At 43.1% G+C, this 15,396-nt stretch overlaps 1 protein-coding gene across 1 annotated transcript in view; it reads left to right on the forward strand.

The window, feature by feature from the left end:
* The first annotated feature begins 45 nt into the window (after positions 1-45).
* Positions 46-15,396, forward strand: part of C8H8orf48 (chromosome 8 C8orf48 homolog) — a 64,567-nt gene continuing 49,216 nt past the window's right edge. Inside the window, 6 exon segments of the mRNA XM_070759688.1 lie at positions 46-88; positions 91-288; positions 670-786; positions 8,927-9,174; positions 10,588-10,740; positions 12,701-12,791. Coding sequence (XP_070615789.1) covers positions 46-88; positions 91-288; positions 670-786; positions 8,927-9,174; positions 10,588-10,740; positions 12,701-12,791 — 850 coding nt within the window.

Genomic DNA, 15,396 nt, shown 5'->3' on the forward strand with positions numbered 1-15,396 from the left:
GTCTGTAATTAATTCTGCCCTGGTTATTTTTAGTTAAAGGGTGTGATGCCCAGCTGGGGAGAGGAGTCGGGGCCGTCTGTTGCGGAGACCGCGGCATGTCTCTTCCCGACCACTCAAAGCAGGACGTGTTGACCCCCTCCGTGACTGAGGAAGAGGAGGAGGAGGAGGGGGAGAGGCAGTACGAGGACGCCTCGTTTGAATCCTATGACTCGTCGGAGGAGCTGAAGGAGCCAGCGGCCTCTGAGCTGACCCGGAGCGCCCGGCAGTCCTCATGCCCAAAGGACGAAGGTTTGTGGGGATCCTCAGGATTCATCTCTGCTCCTCCCACAGCCCCCCAAGTGGGAAGAGGGGAGGCAGAGCTACAAAAATGGGGAGGAGGTTAGGCAAAAAAGAAACCTGCCAACTTTGGGTTGAATAGTTAAAGAAGCCGTGCTTTGGATTAGCGTAATTGGGAACAGAGCAAAAAATCTCTGAAGGTTAAAGTTATCAAGGATGGTATAAGTTTTTTAAGAGGGCTAGCCCATGCTTGTGAATTAAACCACTTCACACATCTTTTATGGGTGTCTGAGGCATTTAGATTATACATCATGCATGAGTTTTGCTTGTATGAATCCATTTGTCATTTGGGTGATCTCTGTGTTTCTTCCACCCTCCTTCCCTCCCTGTTAGAATTGTTAGATTCTGCATTTGTGGGAGAGTCTTTAACTAGAAAATGGATCCATCTTCTGAAAGTCAAAGGAACAACTATCACCGAGAGACCCAAACCTTCCATAGAACCAGATACTGGTAAGTCAACTTTCAGGTCTGAAACTTCTTAGCCTTACTCATAGTAATGGTGAGTGCCATTACAGTGTAGTGATACTATCATGTCAGAATTTGGGTCATTCTCCCATTTTTCAATTTTTAATATATAGATATGGTAAGCCTATCAAAACTAAATGCAATTAGAATACTTTGGAATAGAATAGAGCTGGAAGGGACCTTGGAGGTCTTCAGTCCAGCACCCTTCTTAAGCAGGAGACCCTATTTATTTATTTACGGTATTTATTTATTAGATTTCTATGCCGCCCCTCTCCGAAGACTCGGGCCGGCTTACAACAATGATAAAAACAATATTATAGTGAAAGAGCCTGGGGGAAAGGTGTCTCAACTCCCCCATGCCTGGCGGTATAGGTGGGTCTTGAGTAGTTTACAAAAGACAAGGAGGGTGGGGGCAGTTCTAATCTCCGGGGGGAGTTGATTCCAGAGGGCCAGGGCTGCCACAGAGAAGGCTCTTCCTCTGGGGCCCGCCAGACGACATTGTTTAGTCGACGGGACCCGGAGAAGGCCAACTCTGTGGGACCTTATTGGTCGCTGGGATTCATGCGGTAGCAGGCGATTCCGGAGGTATTCTGGTCCAATGCCATGTAGGGCTTTAAAGGTCATAACCAACACTTTGAATTGTGACTGGAAACTGATCGGTAGCCAATGCAGGCCATGGAGTGTTGTAGAAACGTGGGCGAATCTATACCAGTGATGGCAAACCTATGGCACAGGTCCCACAGGTAGCACGCGAGCTGTTGTCTTAGCTCAGCTCCAATGTGCATGTGTGTGCCAGCCAGCTGACTTTTGGCTTGCACAGAGACTGGGTGGGCATTTTTGGCTGGCTTCCAGAGAGCCTGGGGGGGTGGGGAGGGCATTTTTATCCGCCCCCAGCTCCATGGAAACCTTTGGAGCCTGGGGAGGGTGAAACACAAGCTTACTGGGCCAACCAGAAGTTAGGAAACAGGCTGTTTCTGGCCTCCAGAAGTCCTCTGGAGAGCGGGGGAAACTGTTTTCGCCCTCCTCAGGCATTGAATTATAGGTGTGGGCACTCGCACATGTGCGATAGCACGCACACACTCTCTTTTAGCACCCAAGGAAAAAAAGGTTCGCCATCACTGCCCTATACCCTTTCAGATAAGTGACTCTCTGGACTCTTCTTAAAAACCTCCAGTGATGGATTTCTGAAAGTAAGCTGTTCCACTGGTTAATTGTCCTCACTGTTTCTCCTCAATTCCAAGTTGCTTCTCTCTTTGATTAGTTCCCAGGCATTATTTCTTGCCCTGCCCTCTGCTGCTTTGGAGAAGAATTTGCTCCTCTCTTCTTTATGGCAGCCCCTCAAATACTGGAATACTACAACCATGTCACCCCTAATTCTCCTTTTCTTTAAACTAGCCAGACCCAAAGCCTGCAGCTATCCCTCATATGGTTTAGCCTCCTGTCCAGGCCTTTGATCTTAGTTGCTCTTCTCTGAACTTTTTCCAAAGTCTTAACATCTTTTTTGAAGTATGGTGACCAAAATTGGTTGTAGTATAAGCCAGAAGCTGCTTCCCTGTGAGTGGGTTTTTTTTCCCCTTGATGGCCTACCTGTGGTCATTCTGCTTCTCTTTTTTAGGTAAGGAAATATCTCTGAAATGATGACCCAACAGATTTTCTAGTATTTGAATGAATGCTAGCACCTTGGCATTAGCACTAGAAAGTAATAATTGTGAACTGCATTTTGAAAAAGTTCTGTTGTCCAGAACAATCTCCAAAGATAAGCTTAAGAAATTCTAACCTGATGGTTTACAGAGGGGGCACAAAACGGTTCCTCAGTTTGGATATTAGAAACATGATTGACAGCAGAAAAAGATCTCCTGGTCCATCTAGTCTGCCCTTATACTATTTCCTGTATTTTATCTTAGGATGGTCATAGCTTATCCCAGGCATGTTTCAATTCAGTGACTGTGGATTTGCCAACCACGTCTGCTGGAAGTTTGTTCCAAGCATCTGCTACTCTTTCAGTAAAATAATATTTTCTCACGTTACTTCTAATCTTTCCCCCAACTAACCTCAGATTGTGCCCCCTTGCTCTTGTGTTCACTTTCCTATTAAAACACTTACTGTATTTAACCCTTTCACATCTTTAAATGTTTTGATCACGTCATCGAGTCATCAGCAAATAGGCAAACCTTCCCTACCAAACCTTCCCCTATGTCACTCACAAAGATATTAAAAAGAATAGGACCCAGAACAGACCCTTGTGGCACACCGGTTATAACCAGGCTCTACTCAGAATACTCGCCATTAACAACAACCCTCTGATATCTACGCTTCAGCTAGCTGCAAATCCACTGAACTATCCAGAGATTAAGTCCAATCTTCTCTAATTTATCTATCAGCTCTTTATGTGGAACCGTATCAAAGGCTTTGCTGAAGTCCAGATAGGCAATATCCACGGCACCACCTTCATCCAACACCTTTGTGACATAGTCAAAGAAATCAATGAGATTAGTCTGAGATGATTTGCCCTCAGTAAAGCCATGCTGGTTTGGGTCCAATAAGTTACCGGTATTGGTTTTTAGGTGCTGATTTATCTTCTTTTTGAGTAGAGTCTCCATCATTTTAAGCTAACTGGCCTGTAGTTACTAGTCTCTTCTCTACTGCCCTTCTTGTGGATAGGCACAACACTGGCCATTCTCCATTCTTCAGGAACATCTGTTAAAAGGGATTGGTTAAACAAATCAATCAGGGAGGTAGCAATATTTTGGGGCTATTCATAAGCCCTGTGGCAATCATTTTATGAAAATGCAGGTGAGCCTGTGACTGTGCTTATTGGCCCTAAAAGATAATTTAGCTCTGACATAACAGGAATGAGAGCTCAGCAATTAATGCAACATATAATGACTAGGTTATTAATTGTAATTGTAATAGCACCTTCCTAAGGTTAGGATTAATTCTCTTATCATCATCCATTTTTCCACAAATGGTTTCTATTTCTAAAATGCTTTCTAACAGCTAGGCAAAGGGAACTCTTTAAAAAAAAAGTTTTAGCGTGGTTTCCTAAATCCGTAGCATATATTTCTTGTGAGATAATGTACATTTAAGTCAACCAAGTGTCCTTAATTACACTAGTTGCATCTTAAAATGAATAGAACAATATAGCAATTCCTTTGATGTGCCACTGTCTAAAAATGTATCTGTTGAATTTAATATGCTTTTGGAGTCTTTTACAATTTTCTTTATCTCTTTGAAAGAAGTAGGGAGAACAGCTTAATTGTTTAAGTGCATAATTGCAGATTAGCTGCAGGACAATTAAGACCTACCCAGTAAGCTTAAGAAAAAGTCTAAATTTATCTGCTTTGAAGTATTCCTCCTCCTGTAAATGCTATTAAGAATGAACTAAAAAGCAAACTTACATTAACAAAAGGGGGTTGTTTGCTCAGCTTTTTCCTTATTGAGATTTTATCCTCATAAATTGTGTGACCCCATTTAAAAAAAACTCTTGTTCTAAGATGCTAAGTAAAACTGGATCATTATGGCTTATTTCACAAATCATAGTTTCTAGCCTAGTGGTGAAGACACTCACCTCCCACTTGGGTGATTGGAAGGTATAGGTCGATCCTAGGTAATGGCAGGTGTTTCTAGGGTGGAAAGGAAAAAAATCTGCTGCAAACTCTGCATAGGTGTCAGGAAGGGCATCTGGGCATTAAACGCTCAGCTCCATCATTGCCCCAACCCTGGCCCCCAAATTAACAACAGGGCCACAAAAAGGGCGCTCAAGAGAGAATACATCCCCCTTCTCTGATTCTAGGTTATTTCAAGCCACTACAAAACCATTAAAGACCAGATAAAGCCATCTATTTATCAGATCCATTCTAAATACAGATAATCCAGGGTGTGGAAGAGCTCAGACTTAAAAGCAAAAGCCGTGTTTCAGACACCAAGTGCATTTGATAATGTGAGATTCTGGCTTGTCTTCCTTGCACTGAACACTTCAATGTCTGAAATGTTCAGTTGGGAAGTTGCAGGTTACATTAAAATTATTTCCCGTGAAAAAGAAGTCCATTACACTTATTGCATTTCTTTTCACTTTTATTCAGTTGTCATTTACTGATTTGTTAATAATTTTCTCTGGCCCTGGATACCTGGAGAGAGGTGGCTGCCTAAAAACCATTCTTCTATTAGGAATTTGATGTCCTTAAAGAGAGGTTAACATTGTTTTATGTTGTTATACAATTTGTGCACCAGCTGACTTTCAAGCCAAGAATAATACTGTTCAAGTCACTCAGATAAATGGTATGGATTCAGCTCTCCTACCCAGTCCTGGATTTATGTATTTATTCATTTTTAAAAAAATCTTGACCTTATTACTTTGTAAATAATTCAAGACAGTGAAATATCTAATAATGCCTTCCTCCTCCTTCCCGATAACAACCCTGCAAAGTGTGTTGGGTTGAGAGAGAATTACGGTACTGGTCCAGAGTCACCCAGCTGGCTTTCATGCTTAAAATGACAGTATAACTTCCAGTCCCCTGGTGATTGGCCCAGAGTCACCCAAATGATGTTCATGGCTAAAGTGGGATTAGAACTCAGTACGTTCTAGTGATCGGTCCAAAGTCACCTATGCAGTTTCCATGCCTAAGGCAAGACTAGAACTCACTACCCCCTTGGTGAGTGGCCCAAAGTCATCTAGCTGGCTTTTATGCCTAAAACTAGAACTCAGTCTCCCAGTTTCTAGACCAGCACATTAACCACTACCCCAAGTGACTAGTAAGCAAAATAAGCTCGTGCCCAGGCACTGAAGGAATCAGGGGCACATCAGCGTTTCCCCACAGCCCCAATTTAGCATTCCCTGAATTCTTCCACTACCACTACTGGCTTTAGTTTTCAATATTTTTTTGCATTTGCATTTTATTTATTTATTTATTTATTATTTGGATTTGTATGCCGCCCCTCTCCGAAGATAACAGTTTTATTTAAAAAGGCATTAAAAAGTTATGAAAAATTGTTTTTCCCTATTGCCCTAGTTTATAAGTAAATAATTTGCTTAAATTGCTTATTGAGATTTGATGTTAAACATACATTTTTAAAAAGTTTACATTTAATATAGCTGTAGAGGCTCAATGGCCTGGAATAACACTGAATTTTGAATCACTTATTTCCTCTTGGACATAAGGCCTTGTCAGTGGAGCAGTGGAAGAGCCGAGAGGTACAATTGCTGTGCTGTGCCCAGGGCCTGAGGGGGCCTTAATTGGGCCCTGCCCCTTTCCTACCACTGCTTGGCTGAAATGCAGATCCAGTTTCATAAGCATTCCCTGTATTTTACTTTGACCATTTTGTTAACACAGGAAGCCTTGAGAGCTTCCAAAGTGAAAAGCTGAGAGGGTCGCTGGCACCTCCCATTTGATCTCCATCTCATTGCTGCTCAGCCTCGGCCACTTGATGTGTAGACTTCAACTCCCAGAATTCCCCAGCTAGAATGGATTGAAAAACACTGTTTTGAAGCATCTTTCTTGGGTAGTTCCAGAGTCTGGAAACAGTTTCCAAAGTAGTCCAAACTTTCCCGTTGCTTCTCTATGGTCTGGCCTTCCTCCACCAAGGAGTTTGATGAAAAGATTTGAAGGAAGTCTTGCGGGCCCTCAAAAGTAGGATGGTCAGCCATCTGAAGGGGCAAAGGGAGGGAGGTCCCACCTTGCTGTATTCGGACTAATTTAAAAAGCTGAGTTTCTAAACCCTTCTGATCGGTGCTGTTTAAGCTAGAAGCATTTGAGTAAAAAGGAAAAGGAAGCCTTTGACTGAAACTGCTCCGGCACCTGCGTCGTGGGTGATTTCTCTGACATGGTTTACTGTCTTTCTCTTTCCTCTTTATGATCTGCAATCAAATCCTTTTGATTCTTCCAAAAGAAGAATAAAGAATTCCTTTTGGGCAAAGAGGTTATTGTTTTATGCTGTTGAAGTAATTTCCTGTTTTGTCCTTAATTGTTGTAAACATTGCTGAGTCCAAATGCACCATTCCATAAGTAGAAGAAACATAGACGTCTGACGGCAGAAAAAGACCTCATGGTCCATCTAGTCTGCCCTTATACTATTTTCTGTATTTTATCTTAGGATGGATATACAGTGATCCCTCGATTAGCACGGTCTCGATTAGTGCGAAACGCTACAACACGGTTTTTCACAAAATATTAATTAAAAAATACTCCACGGTTTTTTTGCTATACCACGGTTTTTCCCACCCGATGACGTCATACGTCATCACCAAGAGTCACTTCTCTGTCTCTTTCTCTTTCTTTCCTGTCACTATGCTTCAATCATTTTCTCATTTCTCTTTTTTCTCCCCTTTTTTCTATCATTTCTCTCTCTCTTTCTTCCTCTCTCACACTCTCTTCCTCCCTTCTCTCTCCCCCCCTCCACTTGCCCACGAGAAGAAAAAAAGCAACCTCTGCCGGGCAGCTCCCCTTGTGCCCCCGCTTTGTGCCTGCCTCTTTTGGGGATTTTTTTTTCTTTTCTTTTTTGCGCTGGCGGCGGGAGCTGTTGGGGAGGGCTCTGCCGGGAAGGCCTCTCAGCTGCAGAGCCGAATGGGGGCGGAAGCAACAGCGGAGCCCGGCGCTGGGGCCATGCGAGGCTGTTCATCCAGGGGGGCGTGGACCGGCAAGTCGACCTCCTTTCTCTCTCTTTCTCAAGATCGCTTGCCGCTTGCCTATTGCAGCGAAGGAGGCGAAGCAAGGCTCCAAGCTGCAAAGCGGCAAGCGGCAAGCGATCTTGGGGTTTCCCCTTTGCCTGGGCGGCGGGAAGACCAAGGGAAGGTTCCTTCAGCCGCCCAACACCTGATCCGCTCCGCAGCGCGGCAGCAGTGAGGAGCCGAAGATGGGGTTTCCCCTTTGCCTTTACCCCATCTTCGGCTCCTCGCTGCTTCCGCGCTGCGGAGCAGATCAGCTGTTGGGCGGCTGAAGGAACCTTCCCTTGGTCTTCCCCGCCGCCCACACGCAAACTCCACCATCTGCGCATGTGCGGCCATGAAAAAAATGGCGCACATGCGCAGATGGTGGTTTTTACTTCCGCATCCAGTATAACGCGGAAATCGGTTAGCGCGGGAGGTCTTGGAACGTAACCCCCGCGCTAACCGAGAGATCACTGTATAGTAATGCCAGTGCACGTTTCAGCAAAGGTTTACAATGGGACTTCTGACTATTTTTCACACTTATGAATGTTGCTACATCTCCATGGTCAAATGACCAAAATTTAGATGATTGGCAGCTGACTCATATTTATGATGGTGGCCGTATCCAGGGGTCATGTGATCCTCTTTTGCACCCTTCTGACAAGCAAACCAGGTTCATTTCACAATCTGGCATGAAAGGCCATAAATCTTGGGCTCAATTGTGGTCGTAAGTCAAAATCTATCTGCACAGTGACAGCCACAGCCATGAAAAGTGTTCGGAAACTTCAGATCGTGCAGAGTGCAGCTGCGAGAGCAGTCATGGGCTTACCTAGGTATGCCCATGTTACACCAACACTTTGCAGTCTGCATTGGTTTCCGATCAATTTCCGGTCACAATTCAAAGTGTTGGTTATGACCTATAAAGCCCTTCATGGCATCGGACCAGAATATCTCTGGGACCGCCTTCTGCCGCACGAATCCCAGCGACCAGTCAGGTTCCATAGAGTTGGCCTTCTACGGGTCCCGTCAACTAAACAATGTCGTTTGGCGGGCCCCAGGGGAAGAGCCTTCTCTGTGGCGGCCCCGACTCTCTGGAATCAGCTCCCCCTAGAGATTAGAACTGCCCCTACCCTCCTTGCCTTTCATAAACTCCTCAAAACCCACCTTTGTCGCCAGGCATGGGGGAACTGAGATATCTCCCCCGGGCCTATACAATTTATGTATGGTATGTTTGTACGTATGTCTGCTTAATAATGGGTTTTTTAAAATATTTTAAACTTTTAGATTTGTTATGAACTGTTTTATTGTGTTGTGAGCCACCCCGAGTCTACGGAGAGGGGCGGCATACAAATCTAATGAATGAATGAATGAATGAATGAATGAATGAATGAATGATATTCCTGGTAAGTGGAAATAAGACCACTAGCTTTTTCATCCCCAGATGGGGTCTGATATTGTGTTCTGCTCCCTCCCCCCCCCCAGGCCCCCATGAAGCTCTACCAGGGATTTCTGAAGGAGAGCGGAAGGCTCTGCAGTCCTTCTGTGCCAGCAGAATTCACCACCTCCGTCCCCACAGGATCTTGGAGCCATCGAGGGGAAACAGCCGCAAGGACCAGAGGCCCACGGTGGCTTCACGGAGGCAGCAGACGGGAGGCTGCGGCTCTGCGGTCCCTTCTGAGCTAGTAAACAGGCTTCGTCTGAAAAGCTTCCAGGAGATGATGAAGAAGAAGGTGCTGAAACCGAGTCCCTTTTTTTCCAACTGACTGGGAGGGGGGAAAGGCCAGGGGTTACGTGCCATTATTCACAGACTTACAGGAAGTCCTCCACTTACAGCTATTCATTTAATGACCAGAGTTAAAACAAACAGGATCACCTTTCGTAGCCTTCTGACAAGGAAGTCGGGTTCACTCAACAGGCGTGCGACTAACTTAACTGCAGCGATTCTTTTAACAACTGTGGCAAGAACAGGCATAAAATGAGGCAAGACTCACTTAACAACCATCTTGGTTAACAACATAATTTTTTTTTCTCCCTACAAGATTCTGTGCTAGATTAGCCTTCACTGTTTAGTGAACCCGACTTCCTTGTCAGAAGGCTACAAAAGGTGATCCTGTTTGTTTTAATTCTGGTCATTAAATGACGGTGACTTTTCAAAATTTCAAAAATCAAACTAAAAATTGAACCTTTGTTGTACATGTGTGTTTCATGTATATGCATAACGTAAGCTTTTCTGTCAAGTTATTTTTGTTAGTTGTGACATGATTTTGCATAGTACAGTTAGGTTCTCACATGCAGTTAAGACTCTCTTAAGTGTTTCTGTTGTTAGTTTTAGTTGAAACCATCGTTGTTATAATCAAGATTTGATGTACGTTTTCACATTATTTTCTCTCTTTAAGAAGCTGAGTTTTTAAATACCTTTTGACAGAAGGAACGAGTTGCAGTATGACAATTTCTCTCCTATATCTCCTATATCTTTCTTCTACTCCTATATCTCTTCTTCTATTCTTTCATTGATATGTTCTATTCCTATAACTTCTATTCTTTCTTAGATATATTTTACTATGACTATATCCTCTATAACTTTCATCATGTATTTTACTACGTGTATACCCACTAAAACCCTCATTGTGTATTGGACAAAATCAATCAATAAAATAAATAAATTTCAAAAGATATGGCTAAGAAAAGTTATGATATTGCGGCTACAGAAGCTATTACAAGAGAGAAATAAAGACTATCTCGTGGGAAAAATAATAATAATTAGTTTCTTTATTTGTCTCATTTTGGAAGAAAGATCTGATTTTAAAGTCTGCCTTCGCCTCCTTATCAACTTTTGTTCTGAAATGTTAGCCAAGCTCTTGTTTGTAAGGAAGACACTGTGGTGGAATGTAATCTGGAGCCCAGGTGGGAGGGCTGCTTCCCAGAGGGCAAAGAGGCAGCAGAGCTTGGAATGTCTGGTAGGCAGGAGAAGGGCAAACACAGAATCGATCTATAGTTATGCAGATAGCTGCTTTAGTCTGGCAAGATTCTGTCTGTAGGCAAACAACAATAAAGAAAATACTCAGAAGCAACTTGATGTAATTTTTTTGTTTTGGGGGCCTCAACTATTTTTTTTAAAAACTCTCTCTTTCTTTGCCTTTAAGATAGAAGAAACTGAAATGCACCAACCTTCACAATGCTCCTTTTGCGTGAAGAAAAGAGCAGGGTTTGCAAAAGTTGAATTTATCCGTCGAAAGAAAACTATATTAGACAATGCTTTGCTTCAAGAGAAACTGGAAGACTGTATGTACACCAAAGTAAGCAAAAAGCAAAGTATATGCACCAAAAGTATTGTGTTGTGTTGTATTGTATTATGCTGCGCTGCACTGCACTTTGCTATGCTATGCTACATATTACATGAGCCATGGTGGCTGCCAACAATTTGTCAGTTTGATTCTCACTGGCTCAAGATTGACTCAGCCTTCCATCCTTCTGAGGTGGGTAAAATGAGACCCCAGATTTGGGGAGCAATAAGATGACTTTATAAACTGCTTAGAGAAGGCTGTAAAGTACTAACGGGCTTCTGGGTAGTGTCTTTCAGCATCCACAATATCTCAGTGTTGTTAGTTTCCCATAAAACCCCAAACTTCCAGAAGCCTCCAGATTGCTGAGTTTCAGTTCCTGTGACACCCCTTGCTGCACCCAAGTTCAGAGCTGCAATCTGAGGCATTTGGGGAATTGCTGCAGAGACACACTTCAGTGTTGTGGTCGAGGGTGGAAGACGTTAGGAGCAGATGGCCTCCTCAATGTCATTTTTTTGTTATAATGTGGGCGGACTACAAGTCAGATATGTCCTAATTAATACCTGTGTACATGAAAACCACTTCCCTTTTTTGTCTGTATCCTAGCAACTAATTTTAATTTAATTTATTAGACTTTTAAGCCACCCTACTCCTTGAGGACTCTGGGCAGCGTACAGTAATAAAATAATATAGTATAAAAGCAATATAAACAGTGGTAAACAACATGATAAAGCAATAGTAATATAAGACAGTTAAAAGACCCCAAAATACAATGATTATACTTCTTGGGCCGTGGCTAGTTGGTCTTGTTCAACGGCCCCATGGCTGCCGGCAGGGTGGGGGCAGTGCGAGTATCTGGGGGCAGTGGATTCCACAGAGCTGGAGCTGCCACAGAGAAGGCCCTGCCACGTGGCCCTGCCAACCGGCACTTTTGGTCAACGGTACCTGGAGAAGGCCAGGTTTCTGTTACACATGCCAGGTGTCACTAGAAAGGGGATATTTATTTATTTATTTATTTATTTATTTATTTATTTATTCATTCAATTTTTTTTATGCCGCCTTTCTCCTTAGACTCAGGGTGGCTTACAACATGCTAGCAATACTTTTTAACAGAGCCCACCTATTGCCCCCACAATCCAGGTCTTCATTATCACTGACTTTTAAATTTCTGCCCACTAATTTGTTAACAGGTTAATAGTTGTTAGCCAGCCAGTGGTTAAGGTGTTGGTCCAGAAACCAGGAGACAGTCCCGTTTTAGGTATGAAAAGTGGCCGGTGACCTTGGGCCAATCATCACTTCTAGTCCGGCCTTAGTCATAAGTGTCAGCCAGGTGACATTCAGCCAATCCCTGGGAGACCACAACATCAGTTGATTTTGGGTCAATCCTCCGAAGACTAAAAGGTCTCATCCCACTTTAGGCACAAAAGCCACCTGGGGGACTCAGTCCAATCCCTCTCAGCCCAGCCCACCTTACAGGACTGTTTTTGTGGGGGAAATTGGAGGAAGGGGTATATTATGTTCTTCCCCCATGAATTACTTATACAGGTAACAAAGGTGGTACAAAAATCAAACTAATTTATTAACAGTACAGTAATCCCTCACTACTTTCACGGATTCGCTACTTCACGGGTTTTCAAAGGGGGCTTAAATCCATTAAATCCATTGAAAATTTTAAATCCATTAAAAATTCATAAAATTCTTCTACAGTACTACTGTACTCTATTAAAGAAACTGGTAGGATATCACAGGTAGTTCCAGCTGAGAAACATAGAATGACTGTTTAATGCAAAGGGTGGGTTTTAAAAGTCCAAATACTTGTTAAATACATGAAAATATATATTTCCTCTACTTCACGGAAATTTGTTTTTCACAGGTGGTCTTGGAACGCATCCCCAGCGAAAAACGAGGGATTACTGTAGTAATGGCAAATAGGCTGAATTGGGCGTTTCTCACTGTATTTTTTTTCTTCTTTCAGGATTCTCTCACACTCATTGGAGAAGTGCACAAAAGCTTGCCTAAGCTTTCAGAAGATCCCAGCAATATATGGCAGAGACTGAATAAAAGAGGTTGGCAAGAATAGATTTTGCTTGTGGGGATACTGGAGTAAATAAACACAACCATAGATAGAATCTCTATAGGCTGAGCAGTGACAGTATTGAGAATAATGACAATTTAGATTCCAGAATCAATTTTTACCTTCTGTCCCAGGGAGAGCAGAGCTGTATGTGATTATTGAACAAAATGATATATTTTCAAATAACAGAAAATATTTCTTCTTACTGTGGGGACATCATAAATATCAACTTTTTTTGAGTAAGATTCTTTTTGGGATTTGGATATGTGCTTGCAAAAAACCTGCAGAAGTTGTAAAATTAAATATACATTTTATAGTGCTGAAAACCATGACAAATCTGAAGCGAAGTTAGGCCACCTGTCTTGATTCCAAGGAAGAGGCTGCAATGTTGATTTAGAAATGGAAATTGTATTTTTGGAGTATAAGACGCACCTTATTTCGGGGGGAGGAAAACAAGGAAAAAGGCCTCTGCTTCCCAGCAATTGGCCAAAGAGCAAACAGCACAGATGATATACCCTGTTTGCTGTGCATTTCTATACATGTGTGTCTGGCCCATAGAAATAGTAAAGAATTGGAGAAATGTACATTATGGCAGTATATTAATCCCAGAAAGTGTCAGCGCCCCAAATAGCATCTGAGAAATAAATCAGATTCCAGTCTCTCGTCCAAGGTTCGATTTATTAACAGAGCCATGTTGGTTATACTGTAGCCATCCCGATACTAACTTCCTTCCAGTCACCCACCCAAGTTAAGGTTCACCCCCTCCCCCCCGTCCCCACACCCACAAGTTCATCACGAGGACCAGTCCAAGTGCAGGGATTTCATGGATCACCCCCTTACATTTGCTGGTGCAGAACAAACGATGACCTTGAACTCTAAGAAAGGAATTTGTTGTGGCTAGTAACTTTCCCTCTCATGCAACCCCCCCCCCCCCAATTCCCATAATACTATTTTACTGTGGCAGGCCAACGTCTCTAACTCCAAATGTAATCACATTAACTCCTCCCAATTATTTAAATAGATCTACTCCAAACATGGCTAAGTCAGGATTTAACTCAGCTGCCTTATCTTAATACAAATACTTAATAGTAATGCTTAATACTAAAAAAGGATATTTCAGATTATACTTTTACAGATCTTTAAAATTGATGCGGCTTTCTGGAAGTATTCTCTGCTATTTAAAAGAAGATACAATAGCACTGGGCCTCTTCAGATCAAGCATTTATTTTTAAAAGCTTCTTCATTTTATTTAATTGTCTAGAACAGTGATGGCAAACCTTTTTTCCCTCGGGTGCCGAAAGAGCGTGGGTGTGCACTATCGTGCATGTACGAGTGCCCACACCCATAATTTAATGCCTGGGGAGGGCGCAAACAGTTTCCTCTGCCCCCGGAGGCCCTCTGGAGGCCAGAAACGGCCTGTTTTCCAATTTCTGGTGAGTTCAGTAGGTTCATGTTTCATCCTCCCCAGGTTCCAAAGGCTTCCCTGGTGCCGGGGGAGGGTGAAAACGCCCTCCCCCATCCCCCTGGAGGCTCTCTGGAAGCCAAAAATCAGCTGGCCAGCACACACATGCATATTGGAGCTGAGCTAGGGCAACGGCTCGCGTGCCAGCAGATATGGCATAGTACCTAACGCAGCCCAACTGAAATGCCTGAGCACCCCTGAAGGCTATGGACTTTGGGGAAATAGATTGTATGAGGATGTTTGAAAACAGAACTTTAAGCCTTAAAATAGCCATAAGTAAACAAAACTTTGAGTAAACAAAACCAGTCAGTCCTCTAAAAGTTCTTTTGGCGAAATCCGCCCACATATGTGATACCTGACCCACTAGGTCGTTTTTCCAAATGATGCTACTCGTGTCCTTTGGCCACACAGAAGTGCTCAGCCTTTGGGAGATCGCAGGCTCCACTGACCCTGTTTCTTGTCTCGCTTGGAACTTTGGGGATTGGTCTTCAGTCTAGTAAGTTCAGAGCCACAATTTAAATTATGAACCTTTGAAGGCTCAAAACTCTAATTAGGGCTCGTGTCATTTCGTGGCTTGGGAAAAAAGGACCACAGGCTTTCTGGAAGGGTCAAGTCTCAACCGATGCCATCTTGGGCGGCAGGTGATGGGATGATGAGACTCAGGAAGGTGATCACGGATGCAAAATTTAAGGGTTACCCTGGGCCAGGGGACTTTTGGTGCAATGCAGTTGAATGCAAATTTATTATATGTATTAAAAGGTGTCATATGATTTGAGAACTTCGCAATCATCTCCATGGAAAAATAGAATTTGATAGCCTTTTTGCAAAGTCTCAATAGGCCACTGAGACTTTTGAGGAAACAAGGTTGGTGTTGGTCACGAAACAGGATAATGTGACACTGGGACACTGCAACCGCCATAAATATGAGTCCGTTGAATTTTAATCGTGGGACCATGGGGATACTGCCCTGGTTGTAAGCGTGAAAAATGTTTGTCACTTTTGCTAATCATTTTTGCTTATCATTTCTTTAAATTTTCTGGGAAAATTCCATGCTTCCGTGAAAGCTCTCAACACTGGGTGTTCCTTCCAAGAATAGCCGCCTGCCCTTCCACTTAGGATCTTTCTTGGTCTTTGG

This window comes from Erythrolamprus reginae, chromosome 8 (assembly GCF_031021105.1).
Source record: "Erythrolamprus reginae isolate rEryReg1 chromosome 8, rEryReg1.hap1, whole genome shotgun sequence".
In the NCBI taxonomy this organism is placed as follows: domain Eukaryota; kingdom Metazoa; phylum Chordata; class Lepidosauria; order Squamata; family Dipsadidae; genus Erythrolamprus; species Erythrolamprus reginae.